The sequence below is a fragment of the Musca autumnalis genome, unplaced genomic scaffold (genome assembly GCF_047663935.1).
Source record: "Musca autumnalis isolate F117 unplaced genomic scaffold, ASM4766393v1 scaffold_1, whole genome shotgun sequence".
NCBI classification, from domain to species: domain Eukaryota; kingdom Metazoa; phylum Arthropoda; class Insecta; order Diptera; family Muscidae; genus Musca; species Musca autumnalis.
In genome coordinates this window covers 66,894,384-66,910,871 of record NW_027411644.1, presented here as the reverse complement: position 1 = coordinate 66,910,871, position 16,488 = coordinate 66,894,384, and the positions used below count along the sequence as shown (strand labels likewise).

The following is a 16,488-nucleotide window of genomic DNA, read 5'->3' as shown; positions in this document are numbered from 1 at the left end:
ATCGTGCAGCCCTCGTAGAAGATGGCGCCCAACTTAAAATAAAGTTCATGTAGAGCAAACTCTGTCAATAGACTATAAATTAACCGTGGTGCATTTAAAAAGCAGCTCCCTTGGTATCACCATGATTAACATCAGTGTTCACATGAGATAGACCAAAGTAAATCCAAAATTGGGACCTAAATTGATCGGCTTTCAGTGCAATTCCTTGGTATATATTATCTCCTACTTCATTCACTCGCTATTCATAAAAACCCCCATATATACTACTTACAAAACATATACAGGGCAATCATGAATGTCAAGACAATAGCAAAGTTACAAACCATTTTCACCAATACATTCATACTTTTCTCTATACATATTTAATAATTTATAAATGTATTTGTGGAAAAAGGTTTGTATTTTTGCTATTGTCTTGTCAATACTGGCATTTGTAAACGCCGGGTTAAATAAAATTAGTATTTTAAAATGTTGAAAACTACTATAATCGCTTAATAGCGGAATATTCTCGCCGAATTGACAAAAATATTCCCTTTTTGGGCATAAATATGGAAATAAAAAATTGTGAAATTAGGGAAAGGGAATAAATTCCGCACGGAATTTTTATTCATAATTGTCCTGTAGGCCTATTCTGTAACTTTTATCGATTGAAAAGTTGTTAAAAATTCTTTTGTTTTTGTAACAACTATAAAACAAACAAATGAAATTGTTGTAAAATAAACAATGAGTAAAGTTGTTAAAAAGTTACAGAATATGCCACCTGATAAGATATATATGTAGCTATAGTATAAAATGTTAATAACTTCACTCTTAACTTTGTTTCAACCATAATTTTCATGCCCGCCCTCATTTGGAGTTGCGATGTTCATAATTTTTTAAGTATTTATACTTTAAAACGACTACTAACTGCTCTCATTATTCCCACGATTACTGTTTTGGGTTATCTGTTACTCTGGCTCGTGGATGTTCACTTACTCCCCGTCGCCGCATTACTTTCGTTTTTGTTGATATGGATTTGTATTTGTTTGGAGCTTTGTTGTCTGGTTGCTGATGGTGGTGATGATGATGTTGTTGGTGAGTGAGCATCTCCAAGAGTTATTTATTTAACAAAGGAAAAAAAGATGTTATGCAAATATATGTATGTATGTATTCTAGCACTTGTGTCTCTGTATATCCAATTACAAAAAAAGTATAAATTCTAATATAATTATTATTTGCAAATAATTTGCGAATAATGTAGGTTCATATGTGGGTGATTTACCATACGTATGTAGCAGGTGAAAATTGACTTTGATCAAAGTAAGAAATGTTATTTGTTAATAATTTACCGCAAATGTCAAACGTTTTTTGTTTACAATGTTAATAAGTCTGTAAATATGCAATATTTATTGAGTCATATTAAAAGTATTTTTGTTGTGGGGATTGACTTGCTAAAAGTTGATGTTAAAGGAATGAACCCACTTAAAAAGCAGTAAAATAGTTGCAAAAATTTACGTAAAACACAGTTATTTTCGCAAATGTTTCTGTCTGTTACATTTTCTTTATATGTAGCATTTTCTATTGTCTGTCCAATCAGTTATTTGCATTTGACCCAAAAAAGGATTTTTTTTTTGGTATCTTAACATGTTTTCGTTTAAGGCAACCATGGCCCTGATGGAGCAAATGAATACAGGTAAAATCCATATTGGCTTGATCCAGGAACCTTGGACTATTCAGAACAAGGTCTCTGAACTAAACCATATAAACTACCAACTGTTTTAAGCAAATACGAGGTCTCAACCGAGAACCTGTATAATATGTCACAAAGACTTGTGTTTTCTTTTCTCTCCAGAGTTATCAACATCGGACGCAACTGTGCTGAAGCTGGGGAATGGCAATATATACCTTGCGTCAGTATATTTACCGTTCGACTCGCCGACACTACCTCCTACGTCGGAGCTGCAGCGGTTGGTGATGAAAGCCGAACAAACAGGTAACGAAGTACTAGTAGGTAGCGATGCTAACTCACACCACATTGCATGGGGTAGTACTAATACTAACAAAAGGGGCCAAGCTCTTTTAGATTTTATAAATACTAACGACCTAATAACCCTTAACATAGGGAATAAAGCCACCTTTGTTAACAAGATTAGGGAAGAGGTATTAGATATAACAATATGTTCCGAAAATCTTATAAATGATGTGCAGATGTGGAGGGTCTCGGAAGAGCACTCCTTCTCAGATCATCAAATAAATCTAAAACCAACTGGATAAAATTTGGAAAACTAATAAAAGAAAGGCTAGGGCACGATAGCTATGAATGCTTAAGCACGGAAGATATAGACAGAAATGTCAACATTATAATGGAGGTCTTAGTAAAGTCATTCGAAGAAAGTTGTCCCCTTCGAGAGAGGAAATTTGCCACGATAGCTATGAATGCCTAAGCACGGAAGATATAGACAGAAATGTCAACATTATAACGGAGGTCTTAGTAAAGTCATTCGAAGAAAGTTGTCCCCTTCGAGAGAGGAAATTTGCCTACGAAAAACCCTGGATGACAGGAGAAATTCGTAACAAAGGCAAAGAGGTCCGAAGGCTTTACAATCGACGTAAAAAATTAGCTGTATTGTGGGACAACTATCACACAAGTCTTAAAGAATACAACAAAATGACTAGAACAGCAAAGCAATTCCTGGAAACTCTTCTGTGAACAGGTAGACAGCGTACACAAACCGAGATTATGGTGAATGATATGGGAAATAAGATGAAAACAATCGAGGACACGCTGGGGCTTTTGATGAATACACATTTATCGCCGGGCACTGCAGTGCACGCCGATGTGCCGGTAGTTAGGGAATATGTTACAGATGAAGCACAAACAATTGATGAAGCGATGGTAAAGGATGCCATCAAGAGTTTCAAACCTTTCAAAGCAGCGGGACTGGATGAGATATTTCCGCCCTTACTCCAGAAAGAGATGGACTACATTGCGTCCAAACTATCTGGAATTTTTAACGCATGCTTAAAATTTGCGTATACCCCTAAAGCCTGGCAGGCGGCGAGGGTAGTATTTATCCCCAAACCTGGGAAGGCAAGTTACGCAATTCCTAAGTCTTTTCGTCCGATAAGCCTAACATCCTTCCTGCTTAAAACCATGGAACGAATAGTCGATACCATGATTAAGAAAAAGATTCCAAAAGATATGCTTAAATACAAACAACATGCAACATCCTTAGATAAATTTCAGGTGAACCGGGCCCTTAAGGTCTGGATAAGCCACATGCTAAGGAATAGATGGATACGCTGCGGGCTGCTTGACGTAAAAATAAAGGACAAAGTTGGTCAGGGTACGCCGCAGGTGGATTTTATCCCCACTCCTATGGGTCACTACCATAAATAGCCTATTAAGGACTTTAACCGATGAGGGATTTGACCCAGTCTGCTATGCAGACGACGTTAAAATACTTCTGAGGGGTAAGAATCCAAACTTGCTATGCAGGAGAGCTGAATCAGCCCTAAAACTAGCGTACAACTGGGCTAGACCAAGAGGTCTTAACGTAAACCCGGAAAAAACGGAAATATGCCTGTTCACTAGGAAAACAAAACTGGGACACTCTGAAAAACCAGTTTTCCTAAACAAGGCAATAAATATTTCCAATATAGTTAAATATCTGAGAGTAATCCTGGATAGGAAATTTAAACGGAAAGACCATATTCAAGAGAGAGACAACAAAGCTTATAGATGTTGGTCAACCTGTAAAAAGGCTATAGGCTCCAAGTGGGGTCTTAATCCTAAGATGACACACTGGCGATAAAAAGTGTAATATTAAAATACTACAGGAAGTCCAACGAATGTGCTGTTTAAGTGTAAGCGGCGCAATAAGGACAACACCAACGAGGGCATTAGAAACTATTCTATATATACACCCAATAGAAATCCAGATAAGGTATGAAGCGGCTGTCGCAGCTATCCGACTTAAAGCGATGGACGAGTGGATCAGTAAGGACCACGTAACATACCATCAAAACATTCTACGGGTAACAACGGGAGAGTCAATGGATAACATTGTATTGGACCGTATACCTGAAACAATTGTAGCTGCCTCATGCGAGGCATTAATTCCAGACAGAGACTCGTGGATCGGCGGAACTCGAGCACAAATGCCGACTGGAAACTGTTGTTATACAGACGGCTCCATGTTAGGTGGGAGAACGGGACTGGGTATTTTTATTGAAGAACCAGAGACCGAAATATCTCTTCCTTTGCCGGATCACAATACGGTCCATCAAGCGGAGATCCGACCGATTACAGAGTGTCTGAACTGGCTTAATGCCAACACGAGACCAACTACTGTAAACTTCTTTACGGACAGTAAAACTGCAATCAAAGCAATAATATCCAAGACAGTAAAATCACAAACAGTCTCGGATTGTATAAATTCGATCAACAGTTATTCTCAACATGGCTCGGTGCGTACCGGGACATGCGGTGAATAGAGGTAATGAGATAGCAAATTCTCTGGCAAAAAATGGAAGGGAATTAGCAACAGTAAACTTAGAGAACGAAAAGCCACTATACGCGTCTCGGCTAGAGTTAAAAACTTGGGCAAAAAATGCCCACTTATCCCTATGGAATAGAGAGGAATTAGGGAAAATGACAAAAATCCTATGGGGAGACCCAAATGAGGAAAAAAGCTAAAAACCTATTACTGCAAGGTAAGGCAGAGTTGAGAAGACTTACTGGTGTCCTTACAGTTCACCTGGGTTTACAAGCTCATCTGCACAAAATTAATTGTGCAGACAACAGCGTATGCAGGGTATGCGGAGATGATGACGAAACATTGGAGCATTTTCTCTGCCAATGGCCCGCTTTCGCAAACATCGAACCCAGTTTTTAGGGAACGACACAATACCAGATCTTAATCAGGTAATTGTAGACGACCTGAAACAATTACGGGATTTTTTTTAAGGGAACAGAGATCCTTAAATAAAATACAGTAGAGTCCCCTTTTTCAAAAAAACCTTGTCTAGAGCGCACAACAGGCCTACTTCATGCCTTATGTGTATGTCCACCAGAGCGATTACTCGCCCCTCTTTATTTTTGATAGAAATTTTCTGTGAAGTAGTAGTTAGTAGTACCTGCATCTTTTTTAAATGTAAATGGTTCTGGCATAATTTATTATGAACAGATCACTTCTGCTGATACCTTTGGACGTTGTTTTCAGTATTTTTCCAAGCTTTGCAATCTTTCATCTCTGCCATATTTCCACATCTTTGATAATAAATAAAAAATTGGTGCAGTTGTTGATTGGTGTAATTTTACATCTCATGGAATATTTATTGCTTTAAAATCAAATTATGAATAAATTTGTTCCATTCTTTCATCTCGCCATATTTTCCACATCTTTGTGATAATAAAAAATGGCTGCACTTGTTGACTGGTGTAATTTTAAATCTCATGGAATATTTGTTGCTGTAAAATCAAGTTATCAATCAAATTTTTCCAAGATTTTTATTCCATTTGTATTTTTATTATCGTTAAAAATCTTCTGCAAAGCGATAACATGACATTTGTGTCTACCAATGTTTGCTATATACCTGCCGGTCGAATACCCGAAGTGAAACGAAAATCAACTTCGCCGGGAGGGAGCTTCCACTGGAAGTTTATAGGTTAGTTGGTGAGAACAAGTGGATAGGTCATCCGGAGAGTTGCCACGTTGGAGACGGAATTAGTGAATTGTGGACAACGGTTATATAACTCTCGAACCCTGGATAGATGGAAGATATTATCTCAGGCACGTTTGGTGACCTTATGCTGAATGATCTGAAGAGGTTTTAATCAACAAGAGGTGATCAGTTTTTTAATCCTGCCGAGTATAAACTACGACAATTTCCAATGGATTATGTTGCGAATAGCATCATGATCGCTAAATTATCCAAAGCGTTGGGTCCTGCTGCAATCTCAATGGTAATGCTGACACAGCTGGATGTGCCGGGAGTCGAGTATCTCACTAAAGTTTTCAACCTGTCGCTAGCCACCCACATCGTGGCCGAAGTCTGGAAAATGGGCAGGGTAGTACCGCTTCTGAAGACAGGCACGAATTCCAGCAATTATGAAACGTGCAGACTGATTTCGCTTTTGTTGCCCGTAGCAAAAACTCTTGAGGCTTTACCCCTTCCCTGTATCGGAAATAGCTATTCAGTTGCTGATCATTAGCATGGGTTTCGTAAGCAGCACATCTCCTGCAGACGCCATTGAGATCGTTACATATGCGGATGATTTCACGCGACCTTGGCTTTGGGTACCTTCCCCAATATCATTTGTGAAACGATGAACTTATATTTGATCGATACGTCGATCTTGACACCTTTTTCCGGCACGGCCACTCTGCTCACTCCATGGACTGCAGAGATGAGTATAGGGTTAAATGTCCTGGTCGGTGGTAACAGAATTCTGACCACTGACTGCCCCAATATTTCAGTTTAATAATCGACAGGATGTTCACGTCGTCCGTGAGGCCAATACCATATTTTATATGGTTCCATTTTTATTCAATTCCGTATATCCTTAACCTTGTCTGAAATCTCGTTAGAAATTGGAAAACCATGTAATTGAAACATACTGCCTTATCTCCAATTCTGTGGACGGAGAATAGAATAATACTAAGGATCAATGGTCTATCAATGGAGTGGTCTATCTTCCACATGGTAATATTTCTAGTTTTGAAGATATACATGGGGATATTCTGGCACAGTATGACTCTATTGTTGTGGTTGGTGACTTCAACTGCAACCTTTTTGATATATCCAAGTCTACAGACATGAGGAGCATCTGTCTTCGGCTTGGCCTTTCTCTTCAACATAATTCTTTGCCTACACACTATAATGTTGCTACTGACTCTGTGTCGTTAATCGATTTCTTTGCCTGCAGCAATTCTTGTCCACTCAGTTTTTCTGGTCAGGTACAATGTCCAGCAATTTCGCACCACGCCTTTATATTTGGTGTAGTTAATATAAACTTAACTGTCTCGGAACGCATCGTAGAGTATCGTGACTTCAACAATATCGATTGGGAGAGTATGCTTAACTATTTAATTCAGACCGACTTTAGCTGGATATATAACACCTCGGATGTTGATGCTCAATACTCTTTTTTTGATTCGCTCATTGAAAATCTTTATTCTTTTGTCCTTATTATCACGAAACGAGTTGTTAATGTTGTTGATCCCTGGCTAAAATGTCGATCTGTAATTTTGGCTAACTCTCTACGTGATATTGCATATAAGGAGTATTTGCGAAACCCTTCTCAGCCTAATTGGACAATATACTGCTCTCTTAGAAACAGAGCGAAATCTGTCCTTAGGAGTGAGCGTAGGAGACACTATACAAAAGTTTTTGGTGCGCTTGGCCCAACACAGGTTTGGAAATATCTACGTGCAGGAGGTTTTGTTGGTAATGATGACAATCATGAAACGAACTTTGATGCTACAGTCTTGAATGACTTCTTTGTGCAAAATGATATTGTTGGTAGTACAGTTGTAGTAGATTCAAGCAATGTGAATGGTGACTATTCATTTTCATTTAATTGTGTTTATGAGGTGGATGTTTTTCAAGCCTTGTCGCGGATAAAATCTCAATCCTTAGGTGTAGACGGCATACCTATAAGATTTATTAAATTGATTTTTCCATATATTTCTAGACATATCACCTATTTTTTCATGGAAAGTTGCACGCGTAGTACCAATACCCAAAGATAGGGAGTTAAATGGTATTGAAAACATGAGGCCTATTAGTATCTTGCCAGCCTTATCTAAAATCGCTGAGCACCTAATTAAGGACCAAATTGAGCATTTTATTGATAACTATCATCTTCTTAAATCATGCCAGTATGGTTTCAGACGAGGGCTTAGTACTACCTCGCTTCTGATTGATTTAACTGATTCCATTAGAGAGACAGTTGAAAGAGGTGAAAATGGAGTTCTCGTAGCATTGGATTTATCCAAAGCTTTTGATCGAGTAGATATTTCGAAGATGGTAAGTAAACTTCGATCCAATTATTTATTCGATTCATCTGCTTGTGCATTAATTTCATCTTTTTTATTGGGTCGCTCCCAATTCGTTACATTCAATGGTAGTGTTTCCAATATTCGTAATATATACAGTGGAGTACCCCAGGGTTCCATCCTGGGTCCCCTCCTGTTTATTTTATACATTAATGATATTGCCAACAGTGTACACAGACGTGGGTGTACTCCGTTTTTGTATGCTGATGACATTCATCTGTTTTTTAATGGCAAAACTGCTGCCGAATTGCAGTCTAATATTAATTCTACATTATGCGACATATCACATTGCTTAGATAGCAACAATTTGGTGATTAATGTTTCTAAATCTAAGTCGATGATATTTGGTCCCACTAGTCGTCTAGGTGGTAGTGTAAATATACTTATTGATGGTTCCCCTGTACATTTCGTGGACAAGATGAAGTGTCTAGGTGTCATTATCGATTCTAAACTTGATTTTTCCGCACATATTGATGCGTTGTTTCCTAAGATCATAAATGTTCTTCGTAAATTATATAGCACAGAGTTCTACCTGCCCCTCTTTGTTAAAAGGAATCTGGCTCACGCACTGCTAATGTCAGTTATTTCTTATGGCATTGAGGTTATATCAGGTACAACTGATGAACAGTTGAAGAGAGTAGAAAAGCTTTTTAATATGATTGTCAGATTTGTTTACAGTTTGCGCAGAAGGGACCACATTTCTGCTCATGCGCACAATTTCTTAGGAGTACCTTTTAAAGTTTTTATCCAACAACGTGTTGTATCTTTTCTTTATAAAACGATATACAGTCGGACCTCGATTATCCGTGATGGTCGGGACCGGAGGCATTACGGATAATCGATTTTCCCGGATAATGGAGGCAATGCTTTTATGCAGTTTTTGAACATATTTTTAAGTAAAAATGACATAATATTGTACAATAATATGAAAATCTGCAATTGTTATTAAATTTGTTTCGATAATCCACCAAATCTTAAAAGGATACATAATATCATAATCATCAGATTCATCTGAATTGACTTTGCCCCATGGTTTTTGTGATACCATAAATACACAAATTGTGTAATACGGGAGAATTTCCAGTTTTCGTTTGTTTACCTTTTGTTGGCTTAATCAGATTAATTGGAAAGTGTGTTTTTACACCCGGGCAATGTAGTTTATAACGAAAAATAGAAGAAATGGAAAAAAGTCCCACATTTCTTTTCTATCACGGATAATGGAGGTTCCCGGATAATCGATTCGCGGATAATCGAGGTTCAACTGTACTTGAATCTGCCAGTATTACTTCGGGAACGATTTTCGTTTTCAAGATATACTCGTAACATACAGATAATTCTGCCCATTTTTTCCACATCTTGGTTAGAAAATTCTTTTGTTGTTCGTGCTGCTCGGCTGTGGAATCACCTACCCAATGAGCTACGTAACTTCTCTTTCCCATGTTTTGAATTTCGGCGTAAGTTTGAAGCCTTTACTATTAATAGTAATACTACTACTTAATACATATATGGTATTTTACTGAGTAGTACATTGTTCTGAATACATGCTTTTTCGATCATGTTGAATTACCAGCAATATATTTTTTTTTCTCTCAGTTCCAGTTTTGATTCTTCTATAAGGCTGGGGAGCCTTTTTGTTTTAATAATTTTAACTTACATTGTGTAATATATATCTATTTTGTCTTATCTCTTATCTGTAAGTCATTTTGTAGTATGAAATAATGTTGTAGTTTCTTGCTGTGTTGCGATGCCAATTGGCCAATAGGCTTCTATCGCAATGTATAAATAAATAAATAAATTCATTGGGTATGCGATCCTCTTGTCAGATGTAGCTAACTAGCTGCTTCATACACCGCATCAGCGTGTCGCCTGTGCTCTTAAAAGCTCGACTGATCAGCACTTGCTGCTTCACTATTCTTCAGAAGGGTTATATTAAATACCATCATGTGGAGTTGGTTCTGTAACATCTTCATCGTCGCTACTATTGCTCTGATATGCCATCGCGTTGGGTTGTTCTTTCATTAAGTAATTGGATAACTTGAGTGAAGTATGGCCGACTTCCGTATTGTCAGTTGCTTTGTATTCGTGCATGAAACTAGGGTTTCTTAAATCGATTTCCCCACTACTGGAATTTTATAAAATTACTCTAGTATGGAACTCGATTTAAGAACCCCTAGTTTCATGCACGAATACAAAGCAACTGACAATACGGAAGTCAGCCTATGCTGCAGCTGTCTGTTGTGATTGCTGCTTTCCTATATCCATCATTTTCCCAATTTACATTAGGCGAGTTTACTTGCGGCAATTGTCAGTTTGTGGGTGAGAGAGGGTGTTGAGAGGTAAAGGGTTACCATATACCTCACCTGTCTCTCCATCAAACTGACAATTGCCGCAAGTAAAGTCGCCTAATGTAAATTGGGACATTGATAGGTGTGTACGATAACTTTTCCAGCAATAATTACTTAAGTACAGTACACATTGTCAGTTTTGAATGTCGATTTTTTGCAATTATCGATAACTGTCCAACCGTCCAGCAATCACAAAATATTTGAATGACAAAAATGAACGGCCGCACTAGCAAGCAACAACAGAGCTGTCATTCAAAACTGACAATGTGTACCCAGCTTTAGTCAGTTCCAGCAACCTCTCTCAGTGAATTTTACTCTCTCAAGCAAGAACAATTGCAGAAAGTTATCGAACAACATTTTGCAAAAACTTGCAAAAAAGTCAGCTGATTCTGAAAATGTATGAAAATTGTTTTTGTTTCTATTGATATTTTAAACCAAATGGAACAAAAACATAAATTTTAAAATTGCATTTGACTTATTTAAAGCAATATAGGCCTGCGTACACAAGCTGTCTTGCCTGCTTACCTTGCTTGCTTCTGATAAAAGAATAAAAATAATAAAAAAAGGGCAACCCAGTTCGAAATTTGTTCGGCCTTTATTCTTTTATTTTTTTATGTCAGAAATGAAGTAGGAAAGCAAGGCGAGGCAGCTTATGTACACAGGCCTTAATCCTATCCACAACGCTTTAAAACGCTCTAAAAAATGTGAAATTGTGAAATTTTCTTGGTCAAAAATAGGTGTGTTCGTTTACTCAATAATTTGTACAAATTTGTACAAGTCCAGTAACTTCTTGTAAACGACCAAGGTCTTTTGTATTGGCCTGTAGAGCAAACGAACAACATCCAGTAACAATTTGTACAAATTTTGAGTAAACGAACACACATAATGTTAAAATTTCAAGGTGTTTACATTGAACAGCTGATAAAAAGTCAGCTGGCCGAACAGAATAGGCCTGTTCGATAACTTCGCAAGTAAAAAGTATTTGCAAGTTCTTGCAGCTACTTGCAAGTTCTGTCAGTTCTCTTTTACTCTTTACAAGTCTGTTATCAACAGCATTTTGTAAAAGTTTGTACAAATTTTTACAAACTTTTGAGTTATCGTACAGACCTAATAAAATACGCCGCTTTGTTCACGCTTAAGGTGAGAACACAATGAGAAATTCATGCTTATCCAAGCCTCAATTTCCCAGCAAAATTTGACGGAAGGGGTTCTTTGCGATGACGTGATTTCATGTCATCTTTTGCATTGGTTCAAAGGAAGTCGTGAAAGATCCGATCTTTTCATTAGGATTTGAACCAATGCAAAGGAAGTCGTGAAAGATCCAATCTTTTCATCAGCATTTGTACCCATTCCATCGATCCAATAGAGATGATGTTTGTGTTTTTATTTACACACCTAAAACTACTAATTTTTACTATTTTTTCCGATAACATTAAGGAAAAATTGTTATCGTAGTAAAAATAAGTAGATTCTTGCAGTTTCTGGAACAGACCAAAGTTGTTAGAACTGTCGTCGTGATTTTGTCTTACATTTCCTGCATATCAAACAACTAAAACTTCTAAACAATTGGTATTATATGAAGTCCCAACCATCGAGCTAAAAATAGAATCGGACTGCACACATTGCTATTTTAAAAGTTCCCTTGTCTGTTCTAAATCTGACATAGAATGTAATCAATCAAATCTCGCTTCTTGGAATTTGAAAAAAAAGTCCGAAACGAAAAGGAACAAGAATCTGAAAATAAAGAAGAAACTACCTTTGGAAAGAAACAATTAAAAATAGATTAATTAAGCATAAATGGTATTTTCCATAAAAAGTCTCTCCTCCCCGTTCGTTACATTTTGTTCTTAGAGATCCCTAAAGCAAGGCGGCTTGTAGATCCCTACATATTTCCGTCACTAAACAAAAGAGTATAAATTACCAAAATGTTGTTATAAAATAACAAAATTATAAAATAAAAGTAATTTACGAAATTAAAATACTTAAAGGAGTGCATTTGGAGTCCATGTTGAAATCTGAACTGGTGATGGGAAGATAATTGAAAAAACCTTTTGTAAGATGAAAGAATATCAGTTGCGGAGAACGGAGGAAGTAATCTTTTGCGTTGCAGCGGTGGTGATTACATTGCAATTTTGGATGTAAACTTTTGAAAAACTAAACTGATAAATTAATTGTAGCTATTTCATGAATTCGTTTGAATTAATAAAGAGTTTTGTTTTTCATGAAAACCATATTTCAATACAGCATTTCCATTTTCCAAACAAGACATGAAAATTTCATGCCAAGGGGTTGGTGAAAATGACATGCCAAAGCATTGGTTAAAATGACATGTCAAAGCATGGGTGAAAATGACATGTCAAATCATTGGTGGAAATGACATGCCAAAGCATTGGTGGAAATGACATGTCAACGCATTGGTTAAAATGACATGCTTAGGATCCAGAAAAGAACGTCATCTTTTGGGGTCCACGCTCATATAAAATTCATCGATGAAGATGCTAAAAAGATGACATGCTAGATCACTTGCACCCATGATTGAATGTCATCTTTGGCATCGAACATTTTGCTGGGTTTCTGTAACAGAATAAAAAAATCCATGATCGCATTTGTATTAGGTCGTACCTGGCCTTTGTTCATTTACATGAAATTGAGCGTGAAGCAAGCAAAAAAAATGCTACCTAATTCATTTGAATTAGGTAGTACTTGGCCTTTAATCTTTTACATGAAACTGAGCGTGAAAAAGCGGCGTATTTCATTGTGTTTCTACCTTTACAACTTTTTACGGGACAAATTTTCCATGCAAAAATTTGCAAGTTCTCAGTCACAAATCTCTTCAAAAATCTCTCCCAACTCGCTCTCTTTTGCTGGATAATTTTGTTATCGAAAAGCAATCAGTAAAAATTTGTACGAATTTGCCGCTGGCCGAAACACTATGGATTCAAGTCAATCCTGTACGTAAGAACTCGCTGCCGTGGGATTGATTACTACATGATCGACTTGGTTTACTTGCTCTCCTATGTCCAGTTGGTACTATTTTCACTACGTTTAATATATATTGATCCGAGGCTATTATTGGTCATCGAATCGTCCAAACCATTCGATGAGTACCCTCCATCTATTACAACATGATCGACTTGGTTTCTTGTAAATGTATATTCAAGTTGCAAAACTATGTCCATAAAACAAATGTGGTTGTCGTCAACATTAGGAGAAGTCATTCCTCTATTTTCGTTTTTCATAGTCTAACCCAACACCAAATTCAAAACTATGGCTCTCATAAAAGACACCTGATGTGTCGACGTAGGGATCACAAGGACTTTGACATTTACTGTGATACTCCTCCCAGGTCCGTTTATTTGATTAAAACTAAATCTTAATGTTTAATACAAATATAGATTAATGACCTCTTTACCTTTAAATGATCCACAGAAATACAATAACAATACCCATAGGTATTTCAATTTATCAGTGTTGTTGTTAAACATTGTTTTCGTATTCTTTTTTATTTCCAAAGCCGGGCTTTTTATTTTCCTTGCATTGACATGTGACTCCGAAGATAAGCAAACACTCATAAATCTTCTTTTTGTGCCGTCTGGTAAAGTTTCTTGTTTTGTTGGTGATAAGGACATAAGTAACATCATTGATCCAAAGTCACATGACATGCGGTAATACAAATGGATTATTAATTGGCATCCCAATGAACATTGGTGACGGATGTTGTAATACTGGTTTTAATTTGGTGAATATCTGAGCGGCATGTTTTAGGAGGTAAATAGCACCAACATGAGTCGTTTCACATAAGACAAAAGTCGTTTCACATAAGACAAAATAACCTCTAAATATATTCTATAGACGGAAGACGATTAAAGGTATTCTAGAAATCTTATAAAGTTCCTCTATAGATAAATGTAATCCTCGATAGTTAGAAGACCTTCTAAAGGTACTCTATGAGTAGACGACCCTTTATATGTCCTGTATACTTAAAAATTCCTGTAATAGTCTTTTGTAAACTGAAGAATTTCTAACGGTTTTTCAATGAGTACAAAGTTTTTTCTTCTTTATTTGCCTTTTCGTCATACGAATGTTGGCGACTATTACAATTACAAAGAAACAATGGTTTCTAAATAAAAAATTCAAATAAATTAAATTAAGAGCTATCTAAATGTATTAATTGAATAGAATGTCATTTAAATGTCTTGTATAGATAACATATTTTTTAAAGGAGCTCAATAAATAGAAGACCCTTTGAAGATCCCTATATTTCGAAACATTTTTAAATATCATCTATATATAGAAGACTATCTCAAGGTATTCTTTGGATAAACTACCTTTTGAAAGTCTTCAATGGGCAGAAGAGAAGGAGAAAGTCATAGTATCGTTTTTTTTTTTTAATCTATGGGCAGAAGTTTATCTTCTATTAATAGACAATCTTCTAATGGTCGTCTATAAACAGAAATAATTTTTTGACAGAATATCCTTTAAAGTCTTTCTTCAAATAAAAACCTTAAATTGAAGATCTTCTAAATCATTTAAAGGTGAAATCAAATAAATATCATTCATCTCTAGAAGACATTTATGTTCTGTTCCAGAACCTGCAAGAAGATACTACTTTTTACTACGATAGCATTTTTCCTTTATGTTATCGAAAAAATAATAAAAATTAGTAGATTTTTGCAGTTCGGGAACAGACTATTAGTTGCCAATTTCTATACATCTGAACACCTTCTAAATTACATAAATAACAACATTTTGTAATTAATATATTTAAAAAAATCATTTATTTAAACTAAAAACTTTTGCAATATGGTATTCTCTCGTTTCAAAAAATTATAATTTTTATACTGATGATGTTAATGAAATGAAAATATATCGTACGTATATGTGATAAACACACGGGAATGAACAAAATATCATAGAAACATTCGGACTTGGAGATTGGATATCCAAAATTATTACACAAAATATAAACTAAATGAGAAGACCAAGGAGTGGAGGTTTTGTTTTGGCGCAAATAAAAAAAATTCCAATCAAATGAACCGGAAAAAATAACCATACAACCATCCATCATCTTCTCACAATTTTTTACACCAATTTCTTAGCCTCAAAGAAACTCTTCAAATGCCGCATTTGCCAAAAGCCCATACAGACAAGAACAACAGTTTGGGCAACAGACCACCATAATACACGTGAGTTGGTACTTTCACTGGTCTGACGGAAACGTTCTTCACGATAACGTTGATAGTTTTGTTCCTTGGTGATTTGATCCACCTGATCGAGCAACTGACGAATGCGCAATTGCAATTCAGTCAATTTTTCCTTTTGTGCAACGCTGGCATAATCAATGGCATGTTCACCAACTTGTATATCCAAATGGACACGCAATTGGGCACCACTGAACCAGGATGTGCTGTTCGAGTACATACAGATTACATGTTCACCGGGTGTGTGGGATGTGAAAGAGATGCGGCCTTCCGAGCTGTAGACACGAGATAAAATGATTTTGTCATCGCTGTCACGGACCTCAACATGCATACCAATACCAGGTGATGAAGGCATAAAGCCATTAGAACGAGGATCATATAATTCCACTTTGTAATTAACTGAATAAGTGAGGAAAGAAAACAATGTCAACTATTAGATTATCATTTCTATTTCTGGAAAATCTTACCAATGACTGTTGTCTCATCGGGTACTTCTTCGATAAAACATTTACGCTCTGTTTCGGCAATGTGGAAGTATAGACCAAATACACTATTGCAGGCGCTTACCACTAGCAACAAGGCTATTAATTGTTTAAACATTTTGTCGTTGTATTTGCGGATATTTCGGTATTTTTAATAAGTTTTTCTTTTTAAGCTAGAGCTTCCTCCACGTCATGAGAAAAATACAATTCTAGAAGAAGAAGAATTGTCAAAGTTGCAGGGATACCGACTTTCGATTAATCGACTGAACTAGAGCTGGCAAAAAATCGATGTCAGTATCGATAATATCGATTGTTATTTAAAAATTCAATATCGATAGATAGTATTACCTATCGATATTATAGGAATAAAAACCCCTAACATGAAATTCATTGAAATAAATAGAAATTTCGCTACTTT

The 16,488-nt window shown here is 36.4% G+C and overlaps 1 protein-coding gene across 1 annotated transcript; it reads right to left on the bottom strand.

Annotated features, from left to right (window-relative positions):
• Nucleotides 1-15,142: 15,142 nt before the first annotated feature.
• Nucleotides 15,143-16,335, bottom strand: eca (transmembrane p24 trafficking protein eclair). Its single transcript, XM_073980139.1, has 2 exons — nucleotides 16,056-16,335; nucleotides 15,143-15,987 (listed from the first exon to the last, which is right to left on the bottom strand). Exons 1-2 carry the CDS (start codon nucleotides 16,186-16,188, stop codon nucleotides 15,470-15,472), a joined length of 651 nt encoding a protein of 216 aa, XP_073836240.1. The 5' UTR covers nucleotides 16,189-16,335; the 3' UTR covers nucleotides 15,143-15,469.
• Between the last annotated feature and the right edge of the window lie 153 nt (nucleotides 16,336-16,488).

Excerpts from the sequence above, each read along its gene's own strand:
- eca (XM_073980139.1), bottom strand. The coding sequence starts at position 16,188 with ATGTTTAAACAATTAATAGCCTTGTTGCTAGTGGTAAGCGCCTGCAAT. Across the intron at positions 15,988-16,055 it reads CGATGAGACAACAGTCATTG|TTAATTACAAAGTGGAATTA; the intron begins GTAAGATTTTCC and ends TCACTTATTCAG.